At 37.8% G+C, this 19,555-nt stretch overlaps 1 protein-coding gene across 2 annotated transcripts in view; it reads right to left on the bottom strand.

Moving 5' to 3' along the window:
• Positions 1-19,555, bottom strand: part of ANKDD1B (ankyrin repeat and death domain containing 1B) — a 1,083,940-nt gene that overhangs the window by 667,100 nt on the left and 397,285 nt on the right. For both annotated transcript variants that reach the window (XM_044063959.1, XM_044063958.1), the window contains exon 3: positions 16,167-16,265. In XM_044063959.1, coding sequence (XP_043919894.1) covers positions 16,167-16,265 — 99 coding nt within the window. The remainder of the gene's footprint in view (positions 1-16,166; positions 16,266-19,555) is intronic.

The raw sequence follows: 19,555 nt of genomic DNA, 5'->3' as shown, positions 1-19,555 counted from the left end.
GACTTGAAAATAGGCAAACAGGTTTACATCTGTTATAGGCAGAGCATGTCAGCAAAAGCACTTGACTAAATGTACCATTTGGGTGCAGGAGAATAATATGTTGATAGATACATTAAAATCTAAATAAATATTTGAAAGACAAACTGAAGGGTAAATATTTAATACAGCACACAGTGATTGATGCTGTAGATTTATTCAAGGACCTTGGTGTATGTGTAGATGCAGTTTTAACTATTTTAATCATACCAAATGGTTATGATGATTATAAAACTGTAGGATGCATATAAAGATTTATAATGTCTAGGAAATGAAAGTGATAAAATCATTTGCAGGTTACATTAAATCCATACTACAATATGGAATAACAACATGAAAACCTTATAAGAGAACAAGCAGTAGTAAACTAGAGTACAGCTAAAATATACCAAGGGCATTCATGTATGTGAAAATTTAAGTTATGATGAAAGACGGAAATATCTGAACTTGTACCCCTTATTCAAGTATATAAGGCATTTAGAAATGGCTACCTCTGAGAATGTATGGGGCTAGCAAAGAGTGGTAGACAGTCATGAGAGAGTCTACATAGGAGATTATATAGGAATGAGAGATGATGCATGAAACAGGCAACTAAATTATATTAAAGCAAGCACTAGTTTAAATATTTTTTTAAAAAAGCTTGGGTATTTATTATGGGAATGATTGTTTGGTGTATGTGTGTGTGTGTGTGTGTGTGTGTGTGTGTGTGTGTGTGTATATATATATATATATATATATATATATATATATATATATATATATATACACATACCTAAGTATGTATGCAAAGGAAATGTAACAACTTTGCTCTGCTGGTTTAATAAACTGAAAAAAAGCATAACTTTTTTCTGTGGGGAAAAATAAATTTATCACACACACACACACACACACACACACAAACACACACACACACACACACACACACAGTTTTTTTCTTTCGTCTGCTCCCATTAGGGGCTGCCACAGCAGATCATCTGTTTCCATTGGCATTTTTGAACTGCTGGAGAGCAGCATTGCCTCCCCCTCCCACACCCACTCCAGAATTTGTTGAAAGGAGAGTGGAGGTACAGTGAAAACACTAATAAAAGATAATTAATTGTGCTTAAAACCATAGAACGAACAGTAAACAATCCAAAAACATTACGGCCTGCTTAGGAAAGTTTTATGAGTTTAGTTATTTGGTACAGTCATTAAATTAATTTATCACAACATCTGTGACTGTGGTATATATTTTATGTCTCATAACAATAACATATATTTCAGAGGGTTTCTTTCCAAGTTTATAACAGTGCATATGCCCAGTACGACATTGAAGGAGAATGATGTGACTTGGTATGGGCAACCAATCATCTTTTCCAGGCATGCACTGAAAATACTTGTACTACCTGTACATGTGTTGTGTGCTGCACAGGAATTACCTATTTCTACTATCATAGCCACAGCAAATTCATGTGCAACTGAATGTAAATTGATGTCTTTCCACACGTGATGTCAGAGCTTATTAAGGTAATCTTTTCACAGCCATCAAACCCAGTGTCCCACTTTCCCGCTTTCACCTGGTAGTCAACTAACCAGAATGCGGCCCCCCCCCTTTTGCAAATTCCTTGATCCGCCACTGAAATTCACCCCTGGCTTGTCACCTGTGGCCCTTATGGATAGGGCAACCTGTAGATGCCCTAAGGCACAAACATATACCACAGCTATTCTTGTTTATGGGCATTGATAACTGGGGGAAATTTATGCATGAAAGGCTAGCTTTAAAAAGGCTCTAGGACAATTAGCATAGTAACCTCCTATGATCCTAAACATGATCTAAACCTATGCTGCATTGCAAACAGAGCCTCCTGTGGTATAGATACCTCTTCCAAATAACTCTTCTCCTCTGAAACAGATTCACCCCTTTATAGTAATCAAACTAACTTGTTAAACACTTTCAATCAAAACTTAGATAGAAAGGGGTAATGTGTAAATTGTACTGGTTATGCTACAAATGATCGATCTGTATCAACTGCACAGTAGTAACTGATGAACCTATATGGTCTGCAGCAGTGGTCATTTGCTTCTGTGACTGCTCATTGAGGTATTTTTCATATCCATTACCCTTTGTCTCTTGTTGTGGTGGGCCAAAGGGCATAACAGTCTGTCCTTACATGGGCAATACAGAAAGAATTATTAGCGAAGGGAGTAAAACATAACTCTGTTGATGTGTCCTACAGCTCTCTGCTTATTTACCATCATTGAGAAATCACAGAAGGTGGAGAAAGATGTAGGTCTGCCTTATAGCTTTGTTACAAATACATGTCATAAATAATGGCATTTAATACTTCCTTGTTGCAAATGCCCCTGTATTATCCTACAATTACAAATGAGCGAAACAGAATACTAACAAGATGGACATCTAAAAACTGTGGAAAATTCAATCATAAACATAAGTGTCCAAATAATAACCTAAAAATCAAATCAAGTAACAAGCAGCAATGCAACTGGCCAGTCCTCCATCACCCCATGTGCAGACTGCATCACACACAACCCTGTTGTTTTAGTATATCCACATTATTTAAAACCCACCCACACCCCCTAACTAAATATATCAACTCGCAGATTGCACTGCAGTGGGGGAAAGGGCATATTCCTGATGATTGCCAACTACAGTGGATATAAAAAGTTTACACACCCCTGTTAAAATGCCAGGTTTTTGTGATATAAAAAAATGAGACCACAATAAATCATTTCAAAACTTTTCACCTTTATTGTGACTTATAACCTACACAATTCGATTGAAAAACAAACAAAACTGTTAGGGGAAAAATATAAAAAATAAAAAATGTACAATAAGCTGGTTGCCTAAGTGTGCACACTCTTAAACTAATACTTTGTTGAAGCACCTTTTGATTTAATTACAGCATTCAGTCTTCTTGGGTAGGAGTCTATCAGCATGGCACATGTTGACTTGGCAATATCTGCCCACTCTTCCTTGCAAAAGCACTCCAAATCTGTCAGATTGGGAGGGCATCCCTTGTGCACAGCCCTCTTCAGGTCACCCCACAGTGATTCAATGAAGATACAGTTTGACAAACTAATATAGAACTCCTTAAATAACTATAGGGTAGCAGAACTTGCCAGATTGATTTAGAAAGCATGGCTAGGCATAAAAAGCCCCCCCCCCCCGGGGCTGTTAGCATAGTAATCACCTAAGAAACCATGTAATATATTTGCCTCTCAAATCCAAAATTATAAGAGCAAACTCTAGTTACAGTCATACCTCTCAACCTCTTAGAACAAGATATCTGGACAAAGACATAAACAATGGGGGGGGGACAAAGATCCCAAACTAGGACACCTTCTAAATATTTCTCCTACAGACTTAGAAAGTTGATAAGATAACTTGTTTTGCATTAGCATGAATTTTCGAAGGGTATGAAATCTGAAACTGAAATGTTTGTTGCCGTTTTATGACTTCAACCCTCAATGACATGCCAGGGATATGACAGAAACCACAATTTTATGAGAAACAGACCAAAACTATGAAGCAAAAATCTGGACATTCAGCAAGGCTCATCATTTTATTACAGTCAACCTTCATACCCATTACCAATCTGGTTTGATCTTGCTGGGATAAAAAGTAATGTAAGTAAAATAGTTGCTGTAATGTATTTTCCCACTAGTCATACAAACAGGAGACATAACCTGTATTCCTCCTTTATTCAAATGCTCGTTAGTCTTGCGAACTCAGAGGTACAGCAGCAAATACCAAAGCCAATCATTTCTTTCACTGACAACCCGCATTCCCTTGACTACCCGTGGTATCTGGTTTGATCCTGCTTGGTTAAAGAAAAAGAAGAAAAGTAAAGAATAGTTAGAATAACTTTTTGGGCATAAACAGCAGTCACTGCTTGAATTCTATCTTGAGTCACCCAAATACACATTAGCCTTGCAAAGTCAGAATTACAGCAAAAATCAGCAGGGCCGATCACTTTATCTACAAGCAGCCTCCATATCCACTACATAACTAAAGTATCTGGTTTGACCCTGCCAAGATTAAAAAAATAATAATGATTATGGTTACAGTAATATGTATTTGTTACACAGACAGAGTAGTCACAGCCATAGCGCTCAACTTCTTAGCTGAAGAAATCTGGACAAACCCTAAAATAATGGGGGGACAGAGGGCCAAAAATAGGGACATATTTAAAATGTTGCTCTTATAAACTTAGAATGTTACTAGAATAAGAGGCTTTATGTTAGCACACATTTTCTGAATGATACAAAGTCTGCAACTCATATGTGGGTCATTATTTAGAGACTTCAGTCCTCAGCGATTTGCCAGAATCTGGGAAAATCTGGACATTTGAGAGGTATGGTCACAGCTTGCTTCAACAAAATACACATTACTATGTACTAATTTAGTACTACAGGGCCAGTCTTTTCACCTACAGACAGCCCCAGTGCACACTGCTTCCAGTAGTATCCAGTTTAACCCTTACAGGATTAATAATGTTAATAATAATAATAATAATAATGATAATAATGATGATTGATAATAATAATGATAATTATAATAATGATAATAATAATTATAATAATTATAATAATGATTATTGATAATTATAATGATAATTATAATAATAATAATAATAATAATAATAATAATAATAATAATAATTATTATTATTATTATAATAATAATAATAATAATAATAATAATAATAATAATAATAATAATAATAATAATAATGCAATGTAAAAGTCAGGTAAGTAAAAAATGTAAGCTACATCCCCGCTTGCTATTTCAGTAAATCATTGACTACCGGTCTTGTGACTTTTGCATGCAACCCACATTTGGCACTACCGTATGCCAATTTTTTGTCTTGAATCTATATCAAGACTAAAAATTGGCATTCAGTCTCCATACTGGCAAAAGCAGTAGAGTTGAGAGGTAAGCTGCCAGGCTGCTAAAACTTTTAATGGGGTTAAAGCTACTGTAGCTCCCTGGTAAATTGACCACTAAACAACTGCACAAGCTATTTTAACATCACTGATATGGGTTATTCAGACACTTGTTTGTTAAAAAATAACCCACAAGTGTGTGTGGGTATAGCAGGATTTACCCACTGTTGGTGTGGTTTGATCACAAGGGTGATTCCCAAGTGTTTAAGTGAAGTAAACCGCAGGTAAATCCCAATATACCCACAAACAGGCATGGATTATTGCTATTATACGATGGCATTTTTTAAGAAAGGAATTGCTTACCTTTCTTAAATAATGTCTTTGTATAAAGGAGCTGCAGTGTTCCTCTGCATTCTTCCTTGTTTACTGATGTACTGTGCATGCATATGGGACATCTGCTCTCCTACATGTGCAGAGTACATCAGTGTAGTACAGGAGATGCAGTGGAGAAATGAGATTCTCCATTGTTTTGTTTTTTCATACTGATGAAGTTATAAAGTTGACAGTGCAAAAATACAAGGAAAATCAGGTACATTTATGATTCTTTAGTTTTGCAGACTGTATCTGAATTTTATCATATTTTGTTATGTCCTCTAAGCATATAATGTCTAGCCGCTCAATGATGCTTCAAAGGCTGGACATTTTTCTGTTGATACATGCTCGATTTACAAAGGGCACGCTAGTTGGTCTGTCCAATCGCTGTGCTTGTTTTTGAATAGTAATGAGCCTTTATTGTATAATTAATTTTAAATCAACATTTAAATTTGTTTGGGCAATGGCTGTATGTGGTTTTCTGCCTAGGACTGTAAAAAAAGAAATACCTCACTGTCTCAACAGCTGCTGCAACTCTGCTGGGGCTGCGGTGCTTTTAATGCATTCATTACTCCTTACATTTTTTATTTATTTAGGTGACTCAACTCTGTTTCTAATGATCCTTCAAAATACTCCTCTGCCAGGTCTTCCTCACAGGTACTTTCCAAGTCATGAATGGAGACTCAGTTGAAAGAGTACTGAAGGTCTTACGATGATATGGTTACTTGAATGACTCTTCCAATTGTCTCCCCTATTGTGACTTTTAATTATTTTATTTATTTATTTTATATTTGTTGACCGGGCTAGTCTAACTGGATACATGTCCATTTTCAGTAGAGGCCCGGGGAGATAAGCTCCACTACAGATAAATGAAAAACGTAGTAATCAATATACAAAATAAGACTAAATAAAAATATTCATATTAAAACAAGCAGATTCCTAATGCAGATTCCTAATGCACAACATAATAATTAAAAAAAAATCTCTAAGCTGGAACTGTAAAATATACCACCAAATATGGTATACTTTTAACTGTATACTGCTTTGGCTGTACATTTTCTAATTTCAACAGAAAACAAAAAAAAAAAAAAAAAGAAAAGTTTTTTTCTTTCTCCTTTGTTTTTTGTTGCAAGTGATCAGGGTATGTGGGGAATACCCCTGTTTTAGGACCTAAATCTGCCATTGTTCACTGTTTCAGGTATGAAAAGAGACTAATATAAAGTGTGTGTGTGTGTGTGTGTGTGTGTGTGTGTGTGTGTGTGTGTGTGTGTGTGTGTGTGTGTGTGTGTGTGTTTTTTTAATTTCTCCAAGTCTTTTGGGCTTCTAATACCATGATGGGAATAGAACCCATTCCTAAGTCAAAGTACAATTAAAGTTCATGAAATTAGTATTGTTTCAATCTTTGATGTCAGCCAAAAGTGCTCTTCGCAGCACCCGCAGTGTGCCCAGTAGTGACTCCTTCTGCAATTCCTATGGGGTTACATGGATTGGTAGCATATCTAAATACGATTGTGGATTCATTTTTATAAGACCTGTTGCTCCTATTACTATTGGAACTGTCTGGGTATCTTTCTTCCTCATTGCTCCCATTTCCTGCAAATCCTGATATTTTATGACTTTGTGTCGCTGGGTGTGGCGATTTCAATGAGCAATGCTACTCTTGTCTGTTATTCTTGGGCCACTATATTTGGTTTTCTAGCATCTATCTTTTGACAGCTGGTAATGGGTGATCCCATATGATGTAGATTTATTCATTTTCTATGATGCTTTGTGATTCATGTTTCCAGTGTTTTTCAGCCACTTCAATACCATAATGTCTGCATAATCCCCAGTGCAACAGTCTTACCACATTATTATGCCTTTCAGTATGCAGTTCTTCTGCCATTAGTATGTCGCAACCAGCAATGAGGTGTACGACTGTTTCCAGTTTGGTTTTACAGAACCTACATTTGTTTGTTTTTCCCACATGTTCATAGATTCATAGGTTCATAGGTTTGTACTAGGCTATCGGCCCTAGGGCCTATACAAGCCTAGCCATAACAATTCCCTGGCTACTTCTTCCCACAGTATTTACTTCCCTGGACCCCTGTCTAGCAGGGCAACTGATATGATCCCTGGAGTGAATTTCCTTTCTCCTATCCAATCATCAAGGTTCCTTTTGAAGAAGGCCAATGAGGCTCTCTGCTTGACATGTATGGGCAGTTTATTCCAGAGTCTGGGGAGTCTCTGGGTCAGGAACCTATCCCTCCAGCATGTTTTGTTCACTGTGATGACAAGGTTTAGATCCCTGGAGCATGTGTCTCTGAGGGATTGGGATTTCTTTAAGTGTAGCATGTTCAACAGCTCTGAGTTTACATGGCCTTGTATGTTAAGCAGAGATCGCCTCTGAGTAGACAACATGCAACAGAGTATAGCTGGAGTTTTTTTAGACAGTCAGCATAGGGCATCTGCTTTAGGCCTGTGATTCTTTTAGTGAGGTATTTCTGCGGCCTTTCCAGTTGTTGCAGATGTCTTGAGAGGTACATACCAAATGGGGCATTGTATTCTACAATGGGTCTACTGAGGGATGAGTACAGTGGGACAATGACCTCCTTTTTTCTGGATGAAAAGCCCTTAGTGATGAGGTGTGCCATATAGGATTTCCTGACTGTTGTGGCGATGTGGTTATCGAAAGTAAGACCACTGTCCACCTGTGTCCCTAAGTCTCTTATCACACTTTCAGTGTTTAGTGTACTGCCACCTATGTGGTAATTCATGGGTACATGTTTTTTCCCAAAGGAGATAACTATACATTTCTTGGCATTCAGCTTGAGCCCATGGCTCTGGCATCAAGCATCTGTTTCTGTAAGGCCCTTTTGTAGAATATCCACATCATTTGGGTATTCAATAATGGCCCCCAGTTTGCAGTCATCTGCGAACATTGTTAGGCAGAGTCCCTTAGTGTTGGCCTGTACTTCAGAGAAGAAGATGACAAACAAGAGTGGTCCCAGGACTGAACCCTGAGGTACTCCACTTGTCACTTGTCTGGAGCTGGATTTGGAGTCGGCTACATTTACAGTGTGGGTTCTGTCAGTAAGCCAGTTGGCAACCCATTGAGTGACGTGGGGATTAATGCCCAGCTTAGTAAGTTTATCTATGATTCCAGAGTGGGGGGATGGTGTCGAAGGCCTTGGCGAGGTCCAGATAGGCTGTGTGGGCCACCTTACCCTTGTCCATGGCTCTGGAGACTGATTCGAAGAAGTAAATCATGTTCAGGAGACAAGATTGGCCCTTCATGAACCCAAACTGTGTGGGGTTCAGTGTTTGAAGGTTGCCAATGTCTTTGTTTATAAGTTCCATGATAATACGTTCCATGGCCTTACAGATCAGGCTCATCAGACTGATGGGGCAGTAGCTCCCGGGCTCCAAGTTGGATCCCCCCTTGTAGAGTGGGATAACTGTAGCTGTGTGCCACTCAGTGAGCATGAAGCCTGAGGTGAGGCTATGATTAAATATGACACTTAGGTGAGGTGCCAGTTCATTTTGCAGTTCATGTAGTACACAGCCTGGGATGTTGTCTGGTCCCATGGGTGCTGTATTCTTAGCTTTGGAGAGTATGTTTTTTACCTGTGCGGCTGTTATTACCAGAATTTGGCAATCTTTTGGTATTGAGATGGGCCCTTTAGGGGGTGAGAGGGGGGTGAAGTTTGCACTGAATCGATCTGCCAGGATATTGGTAATATCCTTGAGATCAGTATATTTAATGCCATTCTGTTGTAGCTCAGAGCAGATCTGAGCATTGCCATTTAGATTCTTGACATAGCTATAGAATGCCTTGTGGTTGTCTTTGGAATCTTTGGCAATTTTATTTTCGTAACTAGCTTTGGAGGATTTTATGTGGGATTTTAGCTTCTTACTAAGGCTGTTAAGGGAGTTTTTTGCATCTTGGGATTTTCCTCTTTTCTGCAACAGTTTCTTCCTTTTGTTGTAAAGTTTGTTTATGGCAAGGGACCACTGGAATGGCTTCCTTTTTTTGGAGGAGAGCATCTTGGTTCTATTGGGGATGGTACGATTCATGCGCGAGTAGATGTGCCTTTGTGTAGGACAATGGACTTTGTAAACCAACGTGTGTGCAGCCCACTATCTTGGGCTCCCAATGTTAGCCTTTTATCTCTTGGTTTGAATTTGTCTCTCCTTAACCATTCCTGCATTTCTTCCTGATCAACATGAAGTTCTTCTAGAAGTTTTCTATACTTGCAACTATATTTATGCTTTTTCCACATTTCTTGCCTTCTCATCTGATCCTTCACCTTATATTCTTTCTTTTGTTTTTTGGCACATTCAGTTGCTGCCTGATTTTTATCTATTTATGGCTTTATTTCCATTCCTGCTTGACATCGATATGCTTCTGCTAAATTAAGCAAAGAAGACATCTTAGATTTATTCTCCTCATGTTTCAAAACTTTTACTACATTTGGGTCTTGTGAGGTCAGCAGATATGTGTGGAGTTTCACAATTGCAGATTTATACATGTAATTAATTTCAAGAAGGCACATCCTTCCTTCGTAACGGGGAATATATAATCTGGGTATACACTGATTTTTATAAATCATTTGGTGAACATGAAGCATCCTTCTTGTTTCCCTGCCTAATCTATCCAACATGTTTTGGGGCCAGTCAATCTCTCCAAAACTGTAAGTTAGGACAGGAAGAGCAAATTGGTTTATAGCTTGGATTTTGTTCGTAGATCTCAAAGCTGTTTTCAGAATTAATTTAAGTCTTCTAAAGTATTCCTTACTAAGTTTTATTCATATTAGTTGATGTTTTATTGTTGATCCTTCATCAAATAATGTGTGTGTGTGTGTGTGTGTGTGTGTGTGTGTGTGTGTGTGTGTGTGTGTGTGTGTGTGTGTGTGTGTGTGTGTATAGACACACCCAAATATATTTGTATGCATGTATATACAAATGCAATAAACAATAACGTGATGTTTTGTATGTGTGTGTGTGTGTGTGTGTGTGTGTGTGTGTGTGTGTGTGTGTGTGTGTGTGTGTGTGTGTGTGTGTGCGCGTGTGTGTGTTTATAGATACCCCAAAAGCATGTTAGCTGACAGGCACAGAACAGTGGTGGCACCAATGCTTTCAGTTCATCACTGGCCAAAGCATTTTATTTATTTTAGCTTACAGAAAAAAGTGAGAGAGTTAATATTCAGTAGACAGTAATCTAGCATTCCCAACTTTTGTTTGTAGTATGTAACATGAACAGGATAGAACATGATCGCAGAATAACCTAGCATGCAATTACATCTTGCAGCCCTTATCTCTCAAACTTCTCTGAGTTTAGCTAAAAATGTTCTTGTGTACCTCCTAATTCCTCCTAAAACTTATGATTTTGGACAATATAGCTGGATTATACTTTAGAGTTACAGACTTCTTTTACTTCTGGAAATGCATGCTAATTTACATTCTCTAACTCTCTGTCAACTTCTCAACCTATAAGTACTGTTTTAAAGTGCCCCTTATTTTCCCTAGTTACGTCTGGATTTGTTCTTGAGTCTGGACATAAGAAGGTGAGAGCTATGATATTGCTATAGCCAAACAACACTGAACAACGAGTAATGCATGAAAAAAATGAGAACTTTGATTGCAGCATGAATTATACAGCAACCCACAACTTCAAAAAGAAAAAAAATGCTGTTGGAATTATTTGCAAATCAAGAGATATTATTAACAATAGTTATTAAATTTAGAAACAGCAGTTGTAACTAGCATTAGGAAAATCTGTTCAACCGGGACTGAAAATTCATCTATATTACACTAGCCGGAATCGCGCACTGAATGCCACATTCAAATACCGGCATTTAGAAAACCGGTACTTTAAGTGCCAATATGAATACATACATTTTACTGCTCTGTAAAAGTTAAAGATCGTGAATGCATTATAAAATCATAACTAAATAACAAAAAGTAAACATAGTATAGATAAAAAAAAGTATGTCAAAACTACATTGCAATGGCACTTCAGGCATCTGCAGCTGTTATTCCCAATAATTAATGAATATACTTACTGCAACAGCATAAGTGGTGCAGCTGTAGCATTGTTGCCTCACAGCAAGAGGTTTCTCCCGTTCGATTCTTGGTTGGAGCGCCTTCTGTGTAGAGTCTGTATGTTCTCCCCGCGGTCAAGTGGCGTTTGAAAGACATGTGTAAAATGGGCGTGCCTTCGTTGAAGGTTGGGCATCGAGCTGGCACCTCAGCACCCGTAAAAAATCTACTGCCAATCATTAGCAGACCGGAGTTCCTCTGTGGCTACCCCTAACCGAGAAAAGCCGAAAGAAGAACAACATTTACTGCAGCAGCATAAATCATTTAAACACAAAAGTACAGTAAAAGTGCACCTTATGAGAAAGTACTCGGTCTAAGGCAGGGATCTGACGTTTCACTTATTGCAATGTCCCATTAACGTTTCATATTGTTTTAAATAAAATGCTCATTTGCGGGAACCCTTTTGTTCTAGTAAAATAATTAAGATTAATATTTAAAATTTTATCAGGACCTTCGGTCTTTTGACCATCACTTTCAGCCTGACTCTTTTGCAAAGAAGTTAGAAGGTATGGCAAGGAAGTGATTGAAAGAAGACAAGTACAGTGCAAATATATTGCCAGTTTAGGCATTTAAGTTTTTTTTTAATTTCAAAACTGTGGGTTTTTTTTGTTTTTTTTGTAAAGCTCACAGCTTCATGGACAGAGACAAGTGCTTGAGGGAACCAAAGTAGCATTGTGTCTGATTTCCACTGGGAATAAAAACAAGCTTGGAAAGGTGAAGCAGGGTCATAATTAAAGAACCAAAGACAGGGAACGGGTGTATATAGTGACATCACACAGTGGGTGGTACTACCTGTCAAAACTGAGAGCGGGATGCTCCAGAAGCTGACAATGTGAATTTCTACAAGAATGATAATGAAACGTCCAGGCAAAGTAGGATAGATCAAATGTATATAACTTAAGTTATGCATTACTGTGAAAAAAATAAAACGTTTTCTGAAAGCTGCATCTTTGACACTCTCCCTTTAAATGTATTTAAATCCTTTATTGTGTCTGGTCCTTGTAGAAAGTATTTAACCTTTGAGAGTGCTTATATTTATTTAGGGACACTGTGTGGGCCACGCCTGAAAGCCTAGCTGTCTTGGTCAGCTATTACCATTTGTATTAGTATTAATATCACACAGTATAATTGGACACCCTTTGTTAAGGGCCTTAGAGTAGCTGAATGTGGAGTGCCTGGTGGTGGTGATAACTACCTTATACTCTGTGCAGAAGGGGGCACAGCAGGTAAATCTGTGCCAGCCTTTCCCAGGTGTGTGTGTGTGTGTGTGTGTGTGTGTGTGTGTGTGTGTGTGTGTGTGTGTGTGTGTGTGTGTGTGTGTGTGTGTGAAATATCAAATCTCTCAGTGTGTGTGTGTCAGCTATTTGGGGCAGGAACACAAAGCACTGGGTTTACAGACAGGGTGCTGGGGGCCATTGGCTTGGACACTTGGCTGAGGACCTAACCCTACAGCTGTACCAGTGGGGAGTCTTACTGGGGACCTGGAGGGAGGCAGATAAAGAGAAAATCAGACCCCAGGCTGAGTGTGTTCCCTGTGTACTCTTAAGAGAAATTGTGCTTGATGCAGAGAGGTTTCCATCTGGAAATACTGAGTTTATCCATTTCTATTCCAAGTGCACATCCCTCTTCCATGTCAGTGGTGAGGGTTCAGGCTCCTTGATTACTGACCCAGCATGGGGACATCACATATTGGTTGGCAATGGTGGAACCATTACTCACCACACCTAGTTGCACACAGGGCAACTAGTTTACAGTGACAAGCACTGCCCCAGAGTTGCAAACCAGGTACTCCTGACATTACTTTATATTCTTAATGCAACAGTCTAATCAATACAACAAGGCCTGTTGCCATGGGCATGAACTTTCCCAGTATCTCTGTTACCAATTTGGGGGATATGGGCATCCTGGAGCAATGTAGAAATTGCTCCGTGTCTACTGACAACTGGCTAATTCTCAGACAAACTGATATGATATGTGAGAGGTGTATTTACACAGTGTCACTTTAGGCAAAGCTCTCACATTAAAACATTTCTAATGTCAATCAGGTTGTCTGTATTACAAATGCTGCACCTACCACACACATAGTTCAAAGCAGACACAAAGACCAACATATGTTGAGGCACTTAAATGTAACCTTCCTGAACCCTAAAGACCTCCTAGTCAAAGGACACATAACAAATACCCTCAGCATCCCTGAATGCACTTTTTAAAACTAACGTTCACATCAACACATACAGCCACATCTCATGGAAACTCTACGTTTAAGCCCATAAGGCAAGCCAATACACACTCCAACATTATGGTAATTTAAGACTCCATTGTGAGACACACTAATGTCCCTTTCACCAGGCTGGGTAAGGAGAAAGTCACAGTCACCCATTTATCAAGGGCCAGGCTCTACCACATTAGACATGCACTCTGGTCACCGGACTATAAGTACCAGTATAACTCAGTCATAGTCCATGTAGGTGCAAATGACCTATGACATGCCTCCCTAGATTATATGAAGACAGACATCATGGAACTCTTAGAATATGTGTCCCAGGCTAGTATAGGTGTAGCACTGAGCAACATTTTGCCTTCTCCAAGGATGATGCCACAATATGAACAGAAGATGACTGACTTTAATAACTGGCCTAGTTTCTGGTGTCATTCTAAGGGGTTGCAATACTTGTTAATGTGGAAGGAGATGGTCAACAGAGCACACTGCTTTGCTAGGGATGGTCTGCACTTCTCCCCTCTATGAATTCAGTGCGAATATCATTCTATCTTGTGCAACTAATAAACAAAGGTATGGCATCGAGGTCCAAGGAGATTATTGTTTCAGTGTATTCAGCACTGATCAGACCTATCACTGAGTGCAATGCCCCCTATGATATGTACCTAATCAGGCACATCTAGCAATTGGAACATCCACAGAGGTTCTTCACTTAAAGAATACAGGGAGTAAGTAACATGTCCTATGTAGACTGCCACTAGGCCCTATTGAGGAGAAATCTATGCCTGGCATACAAGGCATTGTCAAAATGCACTCTGATGGACCTCCTGCATATCTGCAAAACAAACAGCACCAGAATTACTTGTTCTAAAGACTTAAACCTTGCCTGTGATATAAATAGGACCTGCTGGACAGACAGATATGTATCCCAAAGACTACCACTTTTCTAAAACAGGCTCCTCATTCATGTGAAGCAGAGTTCCTCCTTAACCCAATTCAAGTGTAACTTGGACAATTGGACAGGGAATAGGACATTGATCCCTGGTTTGCCACCTATGTCTCTAACAGGCACAAGCAGCCTGTAAATGGTTCACCTCTCAGGCCACTGCTTGTAAATAATTTATCTCCCAAGCCCTTATTTACAAGTATCAGTGGTACCAGAACTTGTCAGAGATTTGGAATGCATGGCTGAGCTTAAAAAGGCCCTTGTGGTCATTAGCCTAGTACACACCAATGAACCTATGAACACACCCACTCCACATTTCTTAAAGGAGAAGAGACATAAGCATGAGCTCGGAGTAGTATGTTTTTGTATTAATAGAAAATTATTATATTATGTTCAACAGCTATCACATATATGTATGTTCAGTCAAATATAAAGTGAAAACCTCTTATCTTTGTATAAAAATATATATTTTGAGTAAATCTTGAGCACTTATAGTCTATTTTCTGATTTACCCATTTATTTTTTTTTTATTGTTTCTTCATAAGTAGTATCAAGTTTTGACAAACCATCTGCTCTTCCACAGTACATATCAAAATGCACTGAGTCTTCAAAATAATAATCATTCCATAAGTCTTTCTGATTTCCAGTGATGCTTGGAGTGCAATGTCTTCCATTTTATGAAATCACATCTCTGCTATACTATCTCTCAAAACTTTTTCTAAAAGTTGGTAATCTTTCCTTCCATTGATAAATTTAATCATCATGGTTGAGTCCTAAAATGGCTCAGATGAGTTTTTGCCACGTCCTCTGCTTCCTTCCCATTCTAGCTCTGTAAATTTGGTGTTTAGAATTTAGCTTCTCTTTTCAGTGAAGCATTGTTACTTTGAATTCAGTTTCTTATAAAATATTTAGTATCTTGTATTGTCTTTAAAGAAAAATACTTGACTCAACCAAGTTCCAGTTAAAACAGCAGAATATACAATGAGGTTAATAGTCTATATTTATATAATTCATGCCTATATGGATAGGATTGCTCTCTTGCCTGAATTATTTCTTTAAAGAAGTCATCTCATTCCACAATTTTCCTGCTTATATTTCCCAGCCGTTCTTTAGACTGGTAATAATGGACTATGAGTGCAACTTGTTTGGGCACCTTCTTTCCATCTACCTTTCTTTTCTGTCTACAGATCCTTTCAGTTTCACTATCAAGTTTCTTTGACAAATGTAATATAAATATATTTTTGTTATGAAATGCAAACATTTATCTTGTCTTATTTCTTTAGGCATCCAAAAGACTCTTACATTTTCATCCTGAGAACATTCCTTGAAACAAACGAGTAGCTTTCTACTTCTTTTCCATGGTTAAAATGTATGACCATTTAGAAATCCCTAGTCTTCTTCACAGAATTGAATAATGACAGAAAGTTGAAGGTCAGCCCACCACCATCATGTGCACCCACAATGGAATGAGGTTTGCATCGTTAAACTGAGAATATTTCTATTTCTAATCACAAATGCTGCTGCTCTGTTAAAATGTAAATAAATTAAAATAAATAAATAGAAAGGTAAATACACTGGATACAGTCAAATGGCAAACGTTAAAATGTTTATTGTTGTTTAACTTACTGCATCAGCAATATCTGTTCTTGCTTTATTGTTAAGAAGGAACTCGACTGCATTTTGTTTCTTTGCTGCTGTGGCAAAATGTAATGCAGTGCGATTCAGCTGTGAAAAAATATAACAAGTTACACTTTGTTTCACATGTCTATAATAATAAATAGTAATAATATAGCTGTGAGGATACAGTTATTAGATGAAAATATATTACATTCAGGAGATATAAGTTTGATTTCTGTAATTGTGTGAGTGTGTGTGTGTGTGTGTGTGTGTGTGTGTGTGTGTGTGTGTGTGTGTGTGTGTGTGTGTGTGTGTGTGTGTGTGTGTGTGTGTGATTGCTTCTATAAGCTATGAAACAATACAGTGTTCTCAACTTTCACCAGAAAATGGGTGCTTTTGAAGCAGTCTTTCTCTGTCATCAAATAATAAAGCACAGTAATTATCAAATTACATTCTGTTTACAACTAAATGGTTGCATGGTAGATGGAATTGCCAAAATGACCTGTGTAACCATGACCTGAGAAAAAGTAACAAGAATATAGAGGGTAATGATCACGTATTTGATTGTAACCACATTATTATGTGTTAGAGACATGAATGCCAAAAAATTCACCTCTTGAGCAAAGCTCAAGGGGTGAATCTTGATATCCATGTCAAGAACACATAATAACAGGTTATGATCCATAAGACCTGATCATAACTTATGCATGGAGTTTTATTCATTCCATGCACTACCTGTTACAAAAAAATCTGAAGTGTTTTATCATCTTTGAAAGCCAGTAAAGCACTTAGTGAGTGTTGTCGTATAGACAGCTTGTAAGCGAAAAAATCAGGGACAGTTTTAAAATTCTGCCATGATTCAAATAAGTTACTTACATGGACATAAGAGGAAAGATAGTCAGGGATCACTGAGAGTGAAGGAATGCCCCTTCCCTAATATCTGACTATAACAGCACTTAGGGTTTATGTTAACATTTGTTACGCACCTTTGAAAGTGCAGTTACAGTCAGGTCTCACACTACAGAAACATGTAACAGGTTTATCTTTCTTCCAATTTTGGAGTGTAATCACAGCACTCCATGCACTACAAAGATATTGCAAACATACAACAGTATGATCTTGATATACATAGCAGGATCCAGTTTTGTACAAGTGCAGTAATTCACTATAGTAATAATAAATAAATACATAAAATGGTTAAACTAACATACAGAAAACATAATGGCAGGTGCACGTATATGTCTGTTTAGCAAAATACAGCCAATGGAGTAATAACAGACACCACAGAGTTCAGTAGTCTGTCTTCAAAGAACTACTACTGTCAAAGCATTTTATACATTGGGAGATACAGCTAAAGGTACAGAATGAGGCAACAATTACCTCAGCCTATATTTGAGTCTATATTATATAGTCAAAGCTTTAGGTAATTGAATACCTAAAGCTCGACACCTAAACAGCGAAAGCTGTAAACATCGAACAGCCACTTCCATGAATTCTTTCATAGGGAAAGAATTCACTTGTCCGGAAAAAAAACATTTCAAACCCTAATCAAGTGGGGGCCTTCTCTCGCCCCCACCCCCACAACCCCTCACTAAATATACCAAGTCCAAGATCGCTCTACAGTGGAGGAAAGGGCAGATTCCCGATAACGGCCAAGTGAAATCTTTCCCTACAAAAGAATTTGCGGAAGTGACTATTCAGTATTTACTGCTTTTGCTGTTTAGGTGCTGATCTTTAGGTATTCTATTACCTAACATTTCAATTACTTAATATAGATGCTTATATTTGCCTACTGTGCCTCCCGGCCTGATTCTGAAAGAAGTACATGTGGTGCAGTGCTTTACCGCAGTTCACAAATACAAATAAAAACAGGCAAATAAATTAGCAAACAAGCAAAGAAATATGTAGACAGGCAAAGAAACAAGAAAAGAAACACACAAAGAAATAAATAGACAGAAGGAAATCTTTAGAAACTACAGAAACAAGTTAGGGAATAGTAAATATGAGATTTAGGGAAGGTAATTTAAATTATACCAGAAGAGTATTTAGAAGCAAAAAGGAGGGTATGTGGAAGTTTAGTAATTTAAAAAATGGAAGAATTGTTAAGTGAGTAAACACAGTAGTGAACATAGTTTCAGACTTGTACTGAAGCATGGAGTTTATGAGGGACATTGAGAGTAAAGACAGAGGAAGATGAAGACTGAAGTAATATGACTGTAGTATCCTTCACCATGAATGAGCCATTGTGGGACAGTAACCATTATGTAGATGATGGTGAGAGGGTGCAGTGTTAATATGGAGTAATCAAGGGATCTCTTCCCTCATCCAACCCTCCACTCCCAAACGTGCCCTCGGTAGCTCTCAACAGAATCTGCTGCAAGTATTTGTGCCCAACAAAAGTATTGGCAAACTCCTGTGCAGCTACCCAGTGGCAAATACCTGGAATAAACTACCACCTAGTGTTAGATCAAACTCAACCCCCAACTCTTTCAAAACAGCTCCCAAGGCTACCTCACACACATCTTGGTCTTGCCTATGCAATCACCCAACTTAATTCTATCTCCCCCACTTCTACACTGCTCTAATACTCCTATAACTAATATGTCAACTCTCTCTACTAATAGCCAGTCTGTTTTCTATTGTGTCTCAGCCTACATGACTACTGACTCAGACAGTGATCTGTGCCTTGGGATTATCTCCTGCATATATATATATATATATATATATATATATATATATATATATATATATATATAAAATTGTAATTGTTACTGATTGTAACTTTCATAATGTAATCACTATTACTGCTGTAGTATGATTGTTTTTCTCTCCTTTTGTTATATTAGTTAAATCTAAAGTGATTTTGATTTCTATGTCATTTGGTTTCTTATGTAACATGTATTACCTGAAGCTTTTCTCCTCGGGCCTCCGCTGAAAAGGAACTAACCCGGACTAACCCGGTTAACAAATGGCAAATGAATAAAATAAATTTGTTAATATATTGCACTTGCTCCATTTTTTTTTCATTTATAACACTCGAAGAGGTTATTTGTTTAGGTATGAATCAGTAAGTAAAGTATTTACTGGTTTATAAATCTTGCCTAAGTAAGCAATTATTACTATAGAAGTAGTTACTAAAACAGAGCAGAAAAATCAGCTACTAAACTGGAACAAGTAAAAGCAATCATCTCACACAAAATTAATATGTCTTAACTGCCTGCTGTGACACGTTCTAAATGCAGAAAATTCAGCGGTGAAAACCAGAATACTTTTTTGCTGGAAACAAAGCTGCTTCTGTTGTATATTGATTTTCTTCTGAATTAGTAAATATAGCTGTGCATAATTCTTGTCAAAGATCAACTTAATTCTTTGTCCTGTGTAGTAATACTGAATAGTGT

This window comes from Protopterus annectens, chromosome 2.part2, assembly GCF_019279795.1.
Source record: "Protopterus annectens isolate FY-2018-M chromosome 2.part2, PAN1.0, whole genome shotgun sequence".
Taxonomy (NCBI): domain Eukaryota; kingdom Metazoa; phylum Chordata; order Ceratodontiformes; family Protopteridae; genus Protopterus; species Protopterus annectens.
This window is presented reverse-complemented; position numbering and strand designations above follow the sequence as displayed.